The 16,821-nt window shown below is 47.5% G+C and overlaps 1 protein-coding gene across 2 annotated transcripts in view; it reads left to right on the top strand.

The window, feature by feature from the left end:
* Positions 1-16,821, top strand: part of sash1a (SAM and SH3 domain containing 1a) — a 189,912-nt gene that overhangs the window by 108,007 nt on the left and 65,084 nt on the right. The window contains exons 7-10 of one of the 2 annotated variants that reach the window (XM_085981852.1): positions 1,415-1,524; positions 2,327-2,428; positions 7,208-7,337; positions 13,595-13,968. In XM_085981852.1, the coding sequence (XP_085837978.1) occupies positions 1,415-1,524; positions 2,327-2,428; positions 7,208-7,337; positions 13,595-13,968 (716 nt within the window). Of the gene's footprint in view, positions 1-1,411; positions 1,525-2,326; positions 2,429-7,207; positions 7,338-13,594; positions 13,969-16,821 lie in introns of both variants that reach the window. The other variant, XM_085981851.1, reaches the window with a different exon arrangement.

Genomic DNA, 16,821 nt, shown 5'->3' with positions numbered 1-16,821 from the left:
CCCGTCGCTCTCTCTCTTCCCCCCAGTCGCGCTCTCTCTTCCCCCCAGTCGCTCTCATCTCTTCCCCCCAGTCGCTCTCTCTCTTCCCCCCAGTCGCGCTCTCTCTTCCCCCCAGTCGCTCTCTCTCTTCCCCCCCAGTCGCTCTCTCTCTTCCCCCCAGTCGCTCTCTCTCTTCCCCCAGTCGCTCTCTCTCTTCCCCCCAGTCGCTCTCTCTCTTCCCCCCAGTCGCTCTCTCTCTTCCCCCCAGTCGCTCTCTCTCTTCCCCCCCCAGTCGCTCTCTCTCTTCCTCCCAGTCGCTCTCTCTCTTCCCCCCCAGTCGCTCTCTCTCTTCCCCCCCAGTCGCTCTCTCTCTTCCCCCCCAGTCGCTCTCTCTCTTCCCCCCCAGTCGCTCTCTCTCTTCCCCCCCAGTCGCTCTCTCTCTTCCCCCCCAGTCGCTCTCTCTCTTCCCCCCAGCCGCTCTCTCTCTTCCCCCAGTCGCGCTCTCTCTTCCCCCCAGTCGCTCTCTCTCTTCCCCCCAGTCGCGCTCTCTCTTCCCCCCAGTCGCTCTCTCTCTTCCCCCCAGTCGCTCGCTCTCTTCCCCCCAGTCGCTCTCTCTCTTCCCCCCAGTCGCTCTCTCTCTTCCCCCCCTAGTCGCTCTCTCTCTCTTCCAACAACAACATGCCCTCGAAAAAGCCTCGGCACCGCGGGCATTCCAGCTAGTAGAAGATAAAGGGGTGATCCAGTTGAGGTGTTCAAGATGATTAAAGTATGGTAGCCTCGTGGTTATGTTACAGGACTAGAAATCCAGAGACCTGTACTAACCCAGAGAACGAGTGTTCGAATTCAGTTTTTAAAAAGTCTGGAAATAAAAAGCTGTTATCAGTAAAGTGACCAAGAAGCTGGCGGATTGTCGTAAAAAATCCAACGAGTTCACTAATGTCCTCTAGGGAAGGAAACCTGCCGTCCTTACTCGGTCTGGGCCTATATGTGATTCCAGTCTCACACCAACGCGGTTGACTCTTAACTGTCCTCTGAAATAACCTAGCAAGCCACTTAAACATCAAACCCTCGACTGCAGCGCTTTAAGAGAAGGCCCACCACCACCTTCTCAGGGCAACGAGGAATGGGCAACAATGACTGGCCTTACCAGCGACACCCACATCACAAGAATTATTTTTTTTTTAATGTAATATCTTTACTTTCTGGCACAGGCACAATGGGCCAAATGGCCTCCACCTGTGCTGTAAGATTCTTTGATGATTTACCTGATTTTTCAGTTACAAAAGTAAAATCTCAAATTTGAGATGCAGGCAGATGCCTGAGTCTTGCTGGGCAGGTCATGTTTTAAAACCTCTCCTTTGAAAGCTCTTTAATAACAGAAGGATCTTTCTTCTCCCTCTCCCAAACGCAATTTTTCTTGTCACCTGTAAAGAAGATGATGTTGGATTTGTGGCCAGTGAGATCACCATGAGTGATGAGGACCGCATTGAGCTGATGATGATGGTCAAAGATAAGATGATAACAATAGAGGAGGCGCTTGCTAAGGTAACTTAGACACATCTCATACAGTTTGAAGTAACTGCTGTTCACATTTGGTTCAGTTTATTTTACTGGCTTTTTTTCCTCTCATGGCTACCGAGTCAGAGGTTGTGGGTTCAAGCCCCACTCCAGAGAATTTCATTGGGCCTGGGTTATTTATTGAGTTTCGGCTGTTTACACCTTACGTTCCACCGCATGTTAATGAGATGAGCAGGAAACTTGGGTGTAAATAGACGTCAGCAGAAGGTGTGTAATTTTGGACACCAATCCTAGGCTACACCCCCACAGGAAATTCCAGGCCCAAATACTTCCACTTTACCACCAACCACCATTCCCAGCTGCGAGAACAGAGACAGAAGTTCCTTTTAACAGTTCTTTCAGACATTATGAATTCTAACCTTGCTCTTGTTCTTTGCTACTATTTTGGATGCCATTTAGATCTCCTATTAAAAAGAAAAACTTGCATTTAGCGCCTTTCACAACCTCAGGACGTCCCAAAGGGCTTCACAGCCAATGGAGTGCTCTTAAGTCACTGCTACATTGTAGGAAAGGCAGCAGCCAGTTTGCACACAGCAAGGTCCCACAAACAACACCTCTGACAGTGCAGCACTCCCTCTGTGTCAGCATGGATTTATGTGCTCAAGTCGCTGGAGTGGGACTTGAATTCTCAAACTTCTGACTCAGAGGCGAGAGTGCTACCCACTGAGCCACGGCAGACACTAATCGCTGTTCGCAAAGGTCAGAGAGCCTGCTCTGTTTGTTTATTTTTTCTTCCCATATATAAAAAAAATTCTGGTTTATTTTCTAGCTCAAAGAATACGAGTGTCACAACAGGCTGTCTCTGAGCATGGATTCAACTCAATCGGCAGGTGGAGCCCATGAGCCGTGGGATGAGCCCTCCGATGGTGGTGTGAGTAAAGTCTGTATAATGCTGTTAAATTCTCGGACCCCGAAAACCCTCAGGGGGGCCACGACCCCAGGTAATGCAGCCGCTGGTGAAAGAAAGTAGTAAAAGACTAGCCTTTATATAGCGCCTTTCATGGCCTCAAAGCGTCCCAAAGCGATTTTCAGCCAATTAAGTACCTTTGAAGTGCAGTCACTGTTGTAATGTAGCGAAAGGCGGCGGCCAATTTGCTCACAGCAAGCTCCCACAAACAGCAATGATGGGCCAGAAATTCGGGTTGGAGGCTTCCTGCGGTTAGTTCGCAGTGTCCCCTGGGATCACGTGGGCCATGGCGAGCCAATCGGAGCAGGGAATCTCCATTCATATATTTGACAGGAAGGCCTGTCAAATCTATGAATAGAGATCGGCCCCAAAACCTAAGTAAAACTTCAAATAATTTTTTTTTGATTACATTTTTAAAAGAACTATAAATTACATAAATTAACTATTTTGAACAAAAAATTAAATTTTCGAAAAAATTAATTAAAGTTTTTAACAGGGCTAAAAATAAACTTACCTTTCTTTAAAGTACTTTAAAATGATAAACCTGTGGAAAAAATGTTTTCATTTTACATAATTAACCTCTTACCTTGCGCCTGCTTTTTTCACGCGCAGCTGCTAGGGACTTACCCGCACGGAGAAACCTTCCTTCCTTCAAGGGAATGGAAGTTCCGGTTGCCAACGAATGCGCAGTGCATGCGCGAAACCGGCACTTGCATTGGCCTTACAGGTGAGTACACAGCATGGGGACCCGAATTTCTGGCCCGATATAGAGTTACGTAGAGTTTACAGCACAAAATCAGAACATTCAGCCCAACTTGTCTATGCTCACGTTTTTGCTCCACACGAGCTTTCTCCCACCCCTCTTCATCCTTCAATTCCTTTCTCCCTCATGTGCTTATATAGCTTCCCTTTAAATGCATCTATGCTATTTGCCTCAACTGCTCCTTGTGGTAACACATTCCACACTCTTTGGGTAAAGAAGTTTTTCCTGAATTCCCACAACCCCACAAGTGGAAACATCTTGGGCCGTATTTTCCAATCGGAGGCTTCCCACGTGCGAAGGCCTCTGATCTGGAAAAAAATCTACAGACTTACCTGAGGGCTCCCGAGGTCCGGACACTTCCGCTCCTGTGCCTCTCCAACTCGAAATGTGCAGGGCTCACATATCCCAGAGGCGCATGTGGTTCGCAAGCATCCCTGGGATCACGTGGGCCATCGGGAGCCAATCAAAGAAGGGAATCTCCCTTCGTACACTTGACAGATAGACCTGTCAAATATATGAATGGAGATCATCCCAAAAACACTTTAAAACACTAAATAAAATTTAAAACAAATCACATTTTTTAAATTAGTTGAAATACAATAAATATTTTAAACAAAAATTAAATTTTTTGAAAAAAATAATTGAAAGTTTTTTACGGGGCTAAAAATAAACTTTTTTAAAAGTATTTTTAAATGATAAATGAGTTGAAAAAAAATTAAAAAAAATTTTTTTTTACTCTTTTCAAATCTTATGCTGGTAAAAGCAGGCCTAAGATTTCTAAGGGTTTTCTGCGGGCGGAGGTTCTCCAGAAAGCGGAACTATCCGCCCGCAGGGGCCCTTCTCCAGGGCAGGTGTCTGATCTGTCAGGAGCATTCTTGACAGATCAGAAATGCTGGTCTTCAGTGCATGCGCTTGGCATGCCTGAAACCGACATTTCCGATGTCCCTATGGGTGTGTACACAGTGCGTACACACCCGTAGGCATCGGAAAATCCAGCCCCTTATCTGCATCTATTTTATCCCTCTAGAAATAAACCCCAGTGCTTGGTTTGCTTTTTTATGGCCTTATTATCCTGTGTTGCTACTTTTAGTGATCTGTGTATCTGTACCCCTAGATCCCTTTGCTCCTCTACCTCATTTAGACTCTTATTATCTAATCAGTATGTGGCCTCCTTATTCTTTCAACCAAAATGCATCAACTCACACTTATCTATATTGAAATTCATTTGCTAATTACACGCCCATTCTTCAAGTTTATTCATGCCTTCCTGTTCTTCCTTTATATTAACTACACCTCCCAATTTGGTGTCAGCTGCAAATTTTGAAATTGTACTTCCGATTCCCGAGTCCAAATCATTAATAAAAATTGTGAATAATAATGGCCGCAGCACCGATCCCTGTGGAATACCACTTTCCACCTTTTGTCAATCTAAGTAGCGACCCTTAATCCCTACTGTCTTTTTTGTTTTGTAGCCAGCTTGCTATCCATTCTGCTCCCTGCTCCCTGTCGCTGACTCTACGTGCTCTGACATTAGTCATGAGTCTACTGTGCAGTACCTTATCAAAGGCCTTTTGAAAATCCAAATATATTATATCTACTGCATTACTCTTGTCTACTCTTTGTGTTTCTTATTCAAAGAATTCAATAAGGTTGGTCAAGCTTCCCTTTTAAAATCCATGCTGAATACTCTATTATATTTTTGGTTTCTAGATGTTTTTCGATTACATCTTTGAGCAAGAAATCCATTATCTTTCCTACCACCAACATTTAGCTAACTGGTCCATAGTTCCCTGGACTTGTTCTGTCTCCCTTTCTAAATTTAGGATTAACATTAGCTGTCCACCAGTCCGCTGGCATTATTTGCTTTTCTAAGGAATTTATATATGCTATCTCGTCCCTAACTGCTTTTAGTGTGTGTGGATGCAATCCATCCGGACATGGGGTTTTATCCTCTCTAAGTTTGATTAATTTATCAATTATATCCCTCCATTCTATCTTAAATGTTATTATATCTTTTTTACTACTGTCATGTATATATGCAGGGCCAGTGGGATGTCACCATGTTGAAATGTCATCCATGCCCCAAGGGGCAAATCTGGGTATTCCAGCCTGCCTCAAGGTGCCACAGGATGCAGCCTTGCTGCCTAGGACTGGGGCAGACCTACGCCCACTACCTTGCCCCCCTTTCCTTCTCCCTTCCTTCCTCTCTCCTCCCACTTTCCTCCCCCCTCCCTTCCTCCCCCTCCCTTCCTCCCCCTCCCTTCCTCCCCCTCCTCTCTTCCTCCCCCTCCTCCCTTCCTCCCCTTCCTCCCCCTCTTCCTCCCTTCCTCCCCCTCTTCCTCCCTTCCTCCCCCTCCTCCTCCCTTCCTCCCCCTCCCTTCCTCCCCCTCCTCCTCCCTTCCTCCCCCTCCTCCTCCCTTCCTCCCCCTCCTCCTCCCTTCCTCCCCCCTTCCTCCCCCTCCTCCTCCCTTCCTCCCCCCTTCCTCCCCCTCCTCCTCCCTTCCTCTCCCCCTCCTCCCTTCCTCCCCCTCCTCCTCCCTTCCTCCCCCTCCTCCTCCCTTTTCCCCCCTCCTCCTCCCTTTTCCCCCCTCTCCTCCCTTTTCCCCCCTCTCCTCCCTTTTCCCCCCTCTCCTCCCTTTTCCCCCCTCTCCTCCCTTTTCCCCCCTCTCCTCCCCTTTTCCCCCACTCCTCCCCTTCCCCCCACTCCTCCCCTTTTCCCCACTCCTCCCCTTTTCCCCCCACTCCTCCCCTTTTCCCCCCACTCCTCCCCTTTCCCCCCCACTCCCCTTTTCTCCCCACTCCTCCCCTTTTCCCCCACTCCTCCCTATCCCCCCTCTCCTCCCTTCCCCCCCTCTCCTCCCTTTCCCCCCCTCCTCCCGTTTCCCCCCTCTCCTCCCTTTCCCCCCTCTCCTCCCGTTTCCCCCCTCTCCTCACGTTTCCCCCCTCTCCTCCCGTTTCCTCCCCTCTCCTCCCGTTTCCCCCCCTCTCCTCCCGTTTCCCCCCCTCTCCTCCCTTTCCCCCCTCTCCTCCCTTTCCCCCCCTCTCCTCCCATTTCCCCCTCTCCTCCCGTTTCCCCCCCTCTCCTCCCGTTTCCCCCCCTCTCCTCCCATTTCCCCCCCTCTCCTCCCTTTTCCCCCCTCTCCACCACCTCCCTTCCTCCCTCTCTTCCTCCCTTCGCATGAAGGGTAGTAGAAATCTGAACCTCTCTCAAAAAGCTTTTGAGGCTCGGTCAATTGAAGCTTTTGTCGTTAGACTTTTGTTAGGCAAGGGTATTAAGGGATTTGGAACCACAGCGGGTGAATAGAGTTGAGGTACAGATCAGCCATGATCTAATTGAATTACATAACAGGCTCGAGGGGCTGAATGGCCTACTCCTGTTCTTGTGTTCATATTAGCAAAGACTCTTGTGCACTTTCATTGTTAGATTCACCAAACAAAATACACTTACTCAAAACTCGCCATTGACCAATAGAACCTATGGGCTCAATCTTAACCCCCAAAAACGGGTGGGTTGGAGTCGGGCGAGATGTTAAAACTTTAAAAATCTCACACCTGACCCCAAGCCACTCCAACCTGCCCACTTCCGGGTTTAACGGAGATGAGACAGGGGGCGGGCAGCCAACCCACTCCCAGGAGGCGGGTTGGCCAATTAATTATTTTAATGAGGCTGGCAGCCTCTGATTTAACTTGCTTGTCAGGTTTAACCCTGGCTGGCCAGGTTTCCCAGGCCTCAGGAAACCCGGCAGCTGAAGGGAGATGAGGACAGCTCCACTGTTCCAAAGAAAACAACCCCAGCGCTTCCACCCAGTCCCCAAGCTCCCCCACCATCAGACCACCACCGCCCCCCCCCCCCGCCGCAAGGTCGGGGATCGGATTAGGGTCAAGGTCGAGGGTCAAGGATTGGATCTCATTTTGTGAATCAGGTCAGAGTTCAGCAAGCCCACCATATTTATTGTAGATTCCGCTTCCTGCCTGTTTAGATATGGGAGCAGTTGGATGATGGAGTCCAAGAGGTGAAGTTTAAGAGGCTCCATAAGCTGGTTTCTTCAAGACGCAGATCAAAAAAGAAACCGATTAAAGTGGAAGAAATTAAAAATGCATCCCCTGGAGGTAAGCTGGAGTACCTTCTATTACAGTCTCGATACAGTGTGAATAAATAGTGTGATAGAGCATCAATACAGTGTGAACAAATTGTGTGATAGAGCATCAATGCAGTTTTTTAAAATTTGTTTATGGGATGTGGACATCGCTGTCAAGGCCAGCATTTATTGCCCATCCCTATTTGCACTTGAGAAGGTGGTAGTGAGCCGCCGCCTTGAACCGCTGCAGTCGTGTGGAGAAGGTACTCCCACAGTGCTGTTAGGTAGGGAGTTCCAGGATTTTGACCCAGTGACGATGAAGGAACGATGATCTATTTCCAAGTCAGGATGGTGTGTGACTTGGAGGGGAACTTGGAGGTGGTGGTGTTCCCATGCACCTGCTGCCCTCGTCCTTCTCGGTGGTAGAAGTTGCGGGTTTGGGAAGAAGCCTTGGCAAGTTGCTGCAGGGCATCTTGTGGATGGTACACACTGCAGCCACGGTGCGCCGGTGGTGGAGGGAGTGAATGTTTAAGGTGGTGGATGGGCTGCCAATCAAGCAGGCTGCTTTGTCCTGAATGTTGTCGAGCTTCTTGAGTGTTGTTGGAGCTGCACTCATCCAGGCAAGTGGAGAGTATTCCATCACACTCCTTACTTGTGCCTTGTAGATGGTGGAAAGGCTTTGGGGAGTCAGGAGGTGAGACACTCGCCGCAGAATACCCAGCCTCTGATCTGCTCTTGTTGCCACAGTATTTATGTGGCTGGTCCAGTTAAGTTTCTGGTCAATGGTGACCCCCCCAGGATGTTGATAGTGGGGGTTTCGGCGATGGTAATGCCGTTGAATGTCAAGGGGCGGAGGTTAGGCTCTCGCTTGTTGGAGATAATCATTGCCTGACACTTCTGTGGCGCGAATGTTACCTGCCACTTACCAACCAAGCCTGAATGTCGTCCAGGTCTTGTTGCATGCGGGCATGGACTGCTTCATTATCTGAGGAGTTGTGAATGGCACTAAACACTGCAGTCATCAGCGAACATCCCCATTTCTGACCTTATGTTGGAGGGAAGGTCATTGATGAAGCAGCTGAAGATGGTTGGGCCTAGGACATTGCCCTGAAGAACTCCTGCAGCTATGTCCTGGGGCAGTGATGATTGACCTTCAACCACCACAACCATCTTCCTTTGTGTTAGGTATGACTCCAGCCATTGGGGTTTTCCCCCCGATTCCCATTGACTTCAATTTTACTAGGGCTCCTTGATGCCACACTCGGTCAAATGCTGCCTTGATGTCAAGGGCATCACTCTCACCTCACCTCTGGAATTCAGCTCCTTTGTCCATGTTTGGACCAAGGCTGTAATGAGGTTGAGAGCCGAGTGGTCTTGACGGAACCCAAACTGGGCATCAGTGAGCAGGTTATTGGTGAGTAAGTGTCACTTGATAGCACTGTTGATGACACCTTCCATCACTTTGCTGATGATTGAGAGTAGACTGATGGGACGGTAATTGGCTGGATTGGATTTGTCCTGCTTTTTGTGGACAGGACATACCTGGGCAGTTTTCCACTGTGTTGGATAGATGCCAGTGTTATAGCTGTACTGGAACAGCTTGGCTAGAGGTGCAGCTAGTTCTGGAGCACAAGTCTTCAGCATGATAGCCGGGATGTTGTCGGGCCCATAGCGTTTGCTCTGTTCAGTGCGCTCAGCCATTTCTTGATATCATGTGGAGCGAATCGAATTGGATGAAGACTGGCTTCTGTGATGGTGGGGACCTCGGGAGTAGGCCGATATGGATCATCCAATTGGCACTTCTGGCTGAAGATGGTTGCAAACGCTTCAGTCTTGTCTTTTGCACTCACGTGCTGGGCTCCACCATCATTGAGGATGGGGATAATCATGGAGCATCCTCCTCCCGTTAGTTGTTTAATGGTCCACCACCATTCACGACTGGATGTGGCAGGACTGTAGAGCTTTAATCTGATCTGTTGATTGTGGGATCACTTAGCTCTGTCTATAGCATGCTGCTTCTGCTTTTTAGCATGCATGTAGTCCTGTGTTGCAGCTTCCCCAGGTTGGCACTTCATTTTTAGGTACGCCTGGTGCTGTTCCTGGCATGCTCTTCTACACTCCTTATTGAACAAGGGTTGGGCCCCTGGCTTGATGGTAATGGTAGAGTGAGGGATATGCCGGGCCATGAGGTTACAGATTGTGGTGGAATACAATTCTGTTGCTACTGATGGCCCACAGTTTTGAGCTGCTAGATCTGTTCTGAATCTATCCCATTTAGCATGGTGGTAGTGCCACACAACACGACGTGTCCTCAGTGTGAAGATGGGACTTCGTCTCCACAATGACTGTCCGGTGGTCACTGCTACCAATAATAGATGCATCTGCGACAGGTAGATTGGTGAGGATGAGGTCAAGTAGGTTTTTCCCTCATGTTGGTTCTCTTACCACCTGTCGAAGGCCCAGACTGGCAGCTATGTTATTCAGGACTCAGCCAGCTCGGTCAGTAGTGGTGCTACCAAGCCACTCTTGGTGATGGACATTGCTACTCTCAGTGCTTCTTGCAAGTGGTGTTCAACATGGAGGAGTAATGATTCATCAGCTGAGGGAGGGCGGTAGGTGGTAATCAGCAGGAGGTTTCCTTGCCCATGCTTGACCTGAAGCCATGAGACTTCATGGGGCCCGGAGTCAATGTTAAGGACTCCCAGGGCCACTCCTTCCCGACTGTATACCACTGTGCTGCCGGTGGGACAAGACATACCCAGGGATGGTGATGGAGCAGCTCCTGACGTACCTAAAAATGAGGTGCCAACCTGGGGAAGCTGCAACACATGCATGCTAAAAGCGGAAGCAGCATGCTATAGACATTGGCTGAAAGGTATGTTTCTGTGAGTATGACTGTATCAGGCTGTTGCTTGACTAGTCTGTGGGACAGCTTTCCCAATTTTGGCACAAGTCCCCAGATGTTGGTGAGGAGGACTTTGCAGGGTCAACTGGGCTGGGTGTGCCATTGCCACGTCCATAGATGGTGCCGAGGTCGATACCGGGTGATCCGTCCGATTTCATTCTTATTGTGTTTCGTAGCAGTTTATTACAACTGAGTGGCTTGCTAGGGTCTGGAGTCACATGTAGGCCAGACCAGGTGAACCAGATGGGTTTTTATGACAATCCGATAGTTTCATGGTTACCATTACTGATGCTAGCTTTTTATTCCAGATTTAATTAACTGAGTTTAAATTCCACAGCTGCCGTGGTAGGATTTGAACTCGCGCCATTGGATTACTAGCCCAGTGACATTACCACTATGCTACCATACCCTCTAGTGAATAAATAGTGGGATAGAGCATCAATAAAGTGTGAATAAATAGTCCAATTAATAATCTAAATCATGTACCGAGATCAAAAGTGGATCCAACACTGACCCCTGGGGTTCACCACTTTTAACCCTTCTCCAATCCAGGCTGCACCTATGTACCAATAACTTTATTTCCTGGCTATCAACCAACTTCCAATCTGCTAGATTTCCTCTTAGACCGTGAATCGTGAGCCTGAATCGTGAGCCTCTTCTGCAATACTTTATCAAGACATCATACTGCATTCCTTTGTTGATCCAATTGATCACTTCCTAAAAAGAAAAGCCCTATTAAACCTGTAAAACACGACTTGCCTTTAACAAATCCATGCTGGCTATCTTTGATTAACCTGTGCATTTCTAAATTCTCACTCATTTTATCCCTAATTATGGATTCTATGGGTTGCCCTCAACTAATGCTAGACTAGCTGGTCTATTGTTGGTCGGTTTATCCTTTGAATACAGGTGTTACATCAGCTAACTCCAGTCCTACAGCCCAATATCGTATTGAAAAGTTGTTGCCAATACCTCTGCTATCTCCGCTCTGACTTTACCATTACCAGCCGAGGGTTCAGCCATCAGGGCCCAGTGACCTATACTTCTGCCCATTTTTTCAGAACCAATTCCTTTTTTCTCCGTTATCTCCAACAATTGTTCTGGATCCCCCTCTCGTACACCTACATTTTCACTTCCACCATTGATTGTATAAAAAAGATGCAAAAATTGTAGATTGTGTGTCACATTTTAGAGTGAAAAGTAGGAACTAACCCTGAGTTTTGGGCGATTTCCAAACACTCCCTCCCCCTCTTTGAACTTAAGCTCCAAGATTTAAATATTTGCCTCTTAAAATGGCTTACGGTGCTTAAAGTTGCTGGCCCTTCTCCCATTTGGATTAGTTCTTGTCTGTCATCTGTAACTTTTTACTGCAACCAGAGAAATAAGAGTACATTCACCAATTGTGTGTTCATAGCCGGGAGTGAGTTTAAAGGGAGCGCAGGTTGGACACAGGGCTGCAGTGCTGATTCACCAACTCATGTTCCCTTTGAATGTGGCTCCCCACTTGGGATCATGGGATCAATTCTATTACCCTATAGCTGTTGGAATTTCTTTGAGCACATACAGTGACACCTTAGTCTCCACCCTGCATCCAGGTGTGTGTCAGTAATTGGACATGCATCATGCAGTTAAGTTTTGTTGGAAGCTTGCTTTGAGGCTCACCTTTACAGGTGTTAATGTTACAATAGCTCCAGTTTTAACGTAAAAAAAGAAACAGACTTGCATTTATACAGCGCCTTTCATGACTTCAGGACGTCCCAAAGCGCTTCACAGCCAGTGAAGTACTTTTGAAGTGTAATCACTGTTGTAATGTAGGAAATACAGAAGTCAATTTGCACACAGCAAGGTCCCACAAACTGCAATGAGATAAATGACCAGATAATCTGTTTTAGTGATGTTGGTTGAAGGATAAATATTGGCCAGGACACCAAAGAGAACTCCCCTGCTCCTCTTGAGATAGTGCTATGGGATCTTTTACGACCAGCTGAGAGGGCAGACCGGTCATCGGTTTAACATCTTATCTGAAAAACGGCACCTCCAACAGTGCAGCGTTCCCTCAGTATTGCACCGTGGTGTCAGCCTAGATTATCTGCTCAAGTCTCTGGAGTGGGACTTGAAGCTACAATCTTATGACTCAGAGGCGAGAGTGTTACCACTGAACCATGAATAACAATTACAGTTAGAATGTGTGGCCTGCTGCAGTATGGGCCTGTATGTAAAGCTGGAACAGAACTGTGGGGTTGTTGGTGCTTTGAATGTGGCCACAGATGGTGTAACAGTTGGAAGGGAACATTCATGACACGCACAGTTCACCACCTAATTGGTATAGGAAACTCTTGAGTAGCCTTAAGTTGGCAAAGTTTGTAATGGTGCCAACCTTTCGTACCTGTACCACGTCCTCTGGTGTTGGACACAACATTGCCCCTTTCTGCCACCTCCTCATTATTATTTAGTGTATGTCAACTTGGCATATAATTCCAGCTATCTTAGAGCATTGTCATCACCAGCATGCAAAGTACATAGGCCAACCAGATAGATCCCTAAGGGAGGGAGGCCATTGATTTGGTAACTCCATGTGCTGGTGGTGTCGGCCCTGTGTACTCTAAAATGTCGGCCCTGTAGCATTAATTCAACCAAGCAGGTGGCCCAAAATGGCAAGCCTCTCGATATTCTCGTCAGAGGACCTCCTCCCACGCTCCCCTGTGGGGAGGGACTCTTGCAGTGCCAAACAAGGTAAGCCTCACTTCCTGAATAAGTGGCTGCCTCCTGCACCAGAGGTTTATGGGCCTCTGCTCAATGCTTACTCCTCAGTAAACCACCTTGCTTTAAATAGCTGCTACAGCCCTTTAACAGTTGCGGCTGTGCTGGATATTCCAGAACTCACTGAATGAGCTCTGAGCAGGCAGCCCAATCCTGGAAGCTGGCTATAAAGATTTTGCTGGAGAGGTGGGCAGGGGTGAGATCTAGGAGGGGGCAGGGACTTTAGTGAGTCATGTTCAGTACCTTACAAACACACAGTCTCCTGTGTGGGTGCAAAACCCACTGTTCAGCATTCCAGCTGTAAAAAATCCAGTGACACAAGTTCCCACCCCAACATGTTCAGACAACTGCCAGAGTGCTATTCAAAAAGAAAATTGTTTCACAAGTTTACTTAGAAGTGTGTTAATTATTTTCTCTGAATTATTAGCAAGTTTGTTAGTATGAAGCACAACTGTATAAGGGTGAATGCTTATCATCTATCAGCGCAATGATTTGGTGAAGTTGATTTATCAAATCTCTTTCACCACTTGCTCATCCCTGAATAATACTGTGTAGAATGTTGAAAGAGTTGGTTCGGAACAAGTGATCGGCTTAATTTTCTCTCTCGCTCCTCTCTGCTTCAGAAAACACATGCGCTGGGACATGCAACAAACTGTTGGACTCTCTACATGATGAAAGATCGGTGAATTATTTAGGGTTGACAGCCCTCAGACAACAGCTGTACTTGAGCGAGACGTTACAGAAACAGTCCGAGGAAGATCCTGCATCCTTGATGGCCATTTGCAGCTCCCCGTCTTCCAGCAGTCTGGATGGACAGACGGGGAAGAAGTTTGTCAAACCTTTTCACATGGCAACTGAGCACAGTGTTGTACGGGATTCAAAGAAATCTGGGAAAATGCCCTCTGACTCAGAATGTGGTGAAGACAAATCACACAAGGTATCCCGCTCACTGACCGACAGTGAGGTGAGCAGGGGGCTCGCTGCTCAGAATCGTGGGGTAAGTGGTCAGTCTGTGGTAAAACAGGGACATCATTGCTTTGTGCCATAGAATCGCACGGCACAGAAGGAGGCCATTCGCCCCATCGTATCTGTGTCGGCTCTTTGAAAGAACTCCCCAATTAGTCCCACTCCCTTGCTCTTTCCCCATAGCCCTGCAAATTTTCCCCTTCAAGTATTTATCCAATTCTCTTTTGAAAGTTACTATTGAATCTGCTTCCACCACCCTTTCAGGCAGTGCATTTCAGATCACAACAAACTGCTGTGTAAAAAATAATTCTTCTCATCTCCCCTCGGGTTCTTTTGCCAATTATCTTAAATCTGTGTCCTCTGTGCAGAGGCATTGGACATAACCCTCCTGCCAGTGGAAACAGTTTCTCCGTATCTATTCTATCAAAACCTCTCAATCCAAGCTTGTCTAGTCTCTTCACATAACTGAAATCCCTCATCCAGTAAAAGAACTAGGAAGGTAGTGCAGGAGTCCCCTGGGTCCATCTCTGTCTCCAACAGATTTTGTGTTTTGGATACTGATGGGGGAGATGGTTTCTCAGGGGAATGCAGCAAGAGCCAAGTCCGTGGCACTATGAGTGGCTCAGCTGCACAGGAGGGGAGGAAGAAGAGTGGGAGAGCAATAGTGATAGGGGATTCTATCGTAAGGGGAACAGATAGACGTTTCTGTGGCTGCAGACATGACTCCAGGATGGTATGTTGTCTCCCTGGTGCCAGGGTCAAGGATGTCACTGAACGGCTGCAGGGCATTCTGAAGGGGGAGGGCAAACAGTCAGAGGTCGTGGTTCACATTGGTACCAAAGACATGGGTAGGAAGAGGGATGAGGTCCTGCAGCAAGAATTTAGGGAGCTAGGTAGCAGATTAAAAAGCAGGACCTCAAAGGTTGTAATCTCTGGATTACTCCCGGTGCCACGTGCTAGTGAGTATAGGAATAGCAGGATAGCGCAGATGAATGCGTGGCTAAAGAGTTGGTGCAGGAGGGAGGGTTTTAGTTTCCTGAATCACTGGGTCTGTTTCTGGGGAAGGTGGGACCTGTACAAGTTGGACGGGTTGCACCTGAACCGGAATGGGACCAACATCCTTGCGGGGAGGTTTGCTAGTACTGTTGGGGGGGGTTTAAACTAACTTGGCAGAGGGATGGGATACGGAGTGGAGCTATAGTAGGGGGTGATGCACAGCCAAATATAGAGGAAAAAACAAGTCAGCCAGGAAGGCAGAGCAAATATGTAATGGCACAAGGGAGTATGGCAAGGCTGGGTGGCATTTATTTTAATGCAAGAAGCCTTGCGAGTAAGGCAGATGAATTGAAGGTGTTGATGAACATTTGGGAGTATGATATTGTTGCTATCACAGAGACATGGTTGAGGGAGGGGCAGGACTGGCAGCTCAATATTCCGGGGTATAGAATCTTCAGGTGAGACAGAGGGGGGTGTAAAAGAGGAGGGGGTGTCGCAATATTAATCAAGGAGTCAATTACTGTTGTAAGGAGGGATGATATCTTAGTAGGCTCCTCTAAGGAGGCCATATGGGTAGAACTTAAAAACAAAAAGGGGGCAAGCACTTTGCTGGGAGTGTACTATAGGCCCCCAAACAGTCAAGGGGAGATAGAGGAACAGATATGTAGGCAAATCTCAGAGAAGTGTAGAAATATTGGCCCAGAAATTCGGGTCGGCGGCTTCCCGCGGGTGCAAGCCTCCGACCTGCACTTACCTAGCGCGCCGGCTGTTGTGCTGTGGGCCCACGTGGGATTCCGATCCTGGGCCTCCTCCAACTGCCGGCGCGCAGTGCTTGCGTATCCCAGGGACGCAGTTAGTTTGAAGCGTCCCCTGGGATCACGTGGGCCATGGAGAGCCAATGGTAGCAGGGAATGCCCATTCATAAATTTGACAGGAAGACCTGTCAAAACTATGAATACAATTCAGCCCCAAAACATGACTAAAACTGCAAATACAATTTTTTTTAAATCACTTTTTAAAAATAACTATAAATTACATAAAATAACTATTTCAAACAATAATTTAAATTTTTGAAAAAATTAATTACAGTTTCTAACGGGGCTAAAAATAAACTTACCTTTCTTTAAAGTATTTAAAAATAATAAACCTGTGGAAAAAATGTTTTAATATTACTTAATTCACCACTTACCTTGTTAAAAGCAGGCTTTACGACTGCTTTTTAAAAGTGTAACTGCTGGAGACTTACCCTCCCGGAGAAAGCTGCAAAAAAAAGTAAGTTCGAGGCGCACGCGCTGCCTCTCCGGCGCACGCGTTCGACCTCTGAACCCCTTCCTTTAAGGGAACGGAAGTTCCGGTTTCCCGCGCATGCATGCACGAAACCGGCACTGACCATAATTCAGTGAGATTTAAGGTAGTCATGGAAAAGGACAAAGCTGGACTGGAAATAAAAGTTCTAAATTGGGGGAAAGCCAATTTTAATATGCTAAGGCAGGATCTGGCCAAAATGGACTGGGATCAGCTACTTGTAGGAAAATCCACATCAGAGTAATGGGAGTCTTTCAGAAAGGAAATAGAGAGAGTACCATGCCAACATGTTCCCGTAAAGGTCAAGGGTGGGACCAACAAGCCCAGGGAACCCTGGATGTCGAAGGATATACAAGAATGGATTAGGAAAAAAAGGGAGGCTTTTGGCAGATACAAAGGACTAAAAACAGTGGAAGCCCTAGAGGAGTATAGAAAGTGCAGGGGGGTACTTAAAAAAGAAATTAGGAGAGCGAAGAGGGGGCATGAAAAAACACTGGCGGGCAAAATAAAGGAAAATCCCAAGGTGTTTTATAAGGATATTAAGGGCAAGAGGATAACCAGGGAAAGAGTAGGGCCCATTAGG

Source organism: Somniosus microcephalus, chromosome 3, assembly GCF_052327205.1.
Source record: "Somniosus microcephalus isolate GS21.2 chromosome 3, FLI_Smic_1.0, whole genome shotgun sequence".
NCBI classification, from domain to species: Eukaryota; Metazoa; Chordata; class Chondrichthyes; order Squaliformes; family Somniosidae; genus Somniosus; species Somniosus microcephalus.
This window is presented reverse-complemented; position numbering and strand designations above follow the sequence as displayed.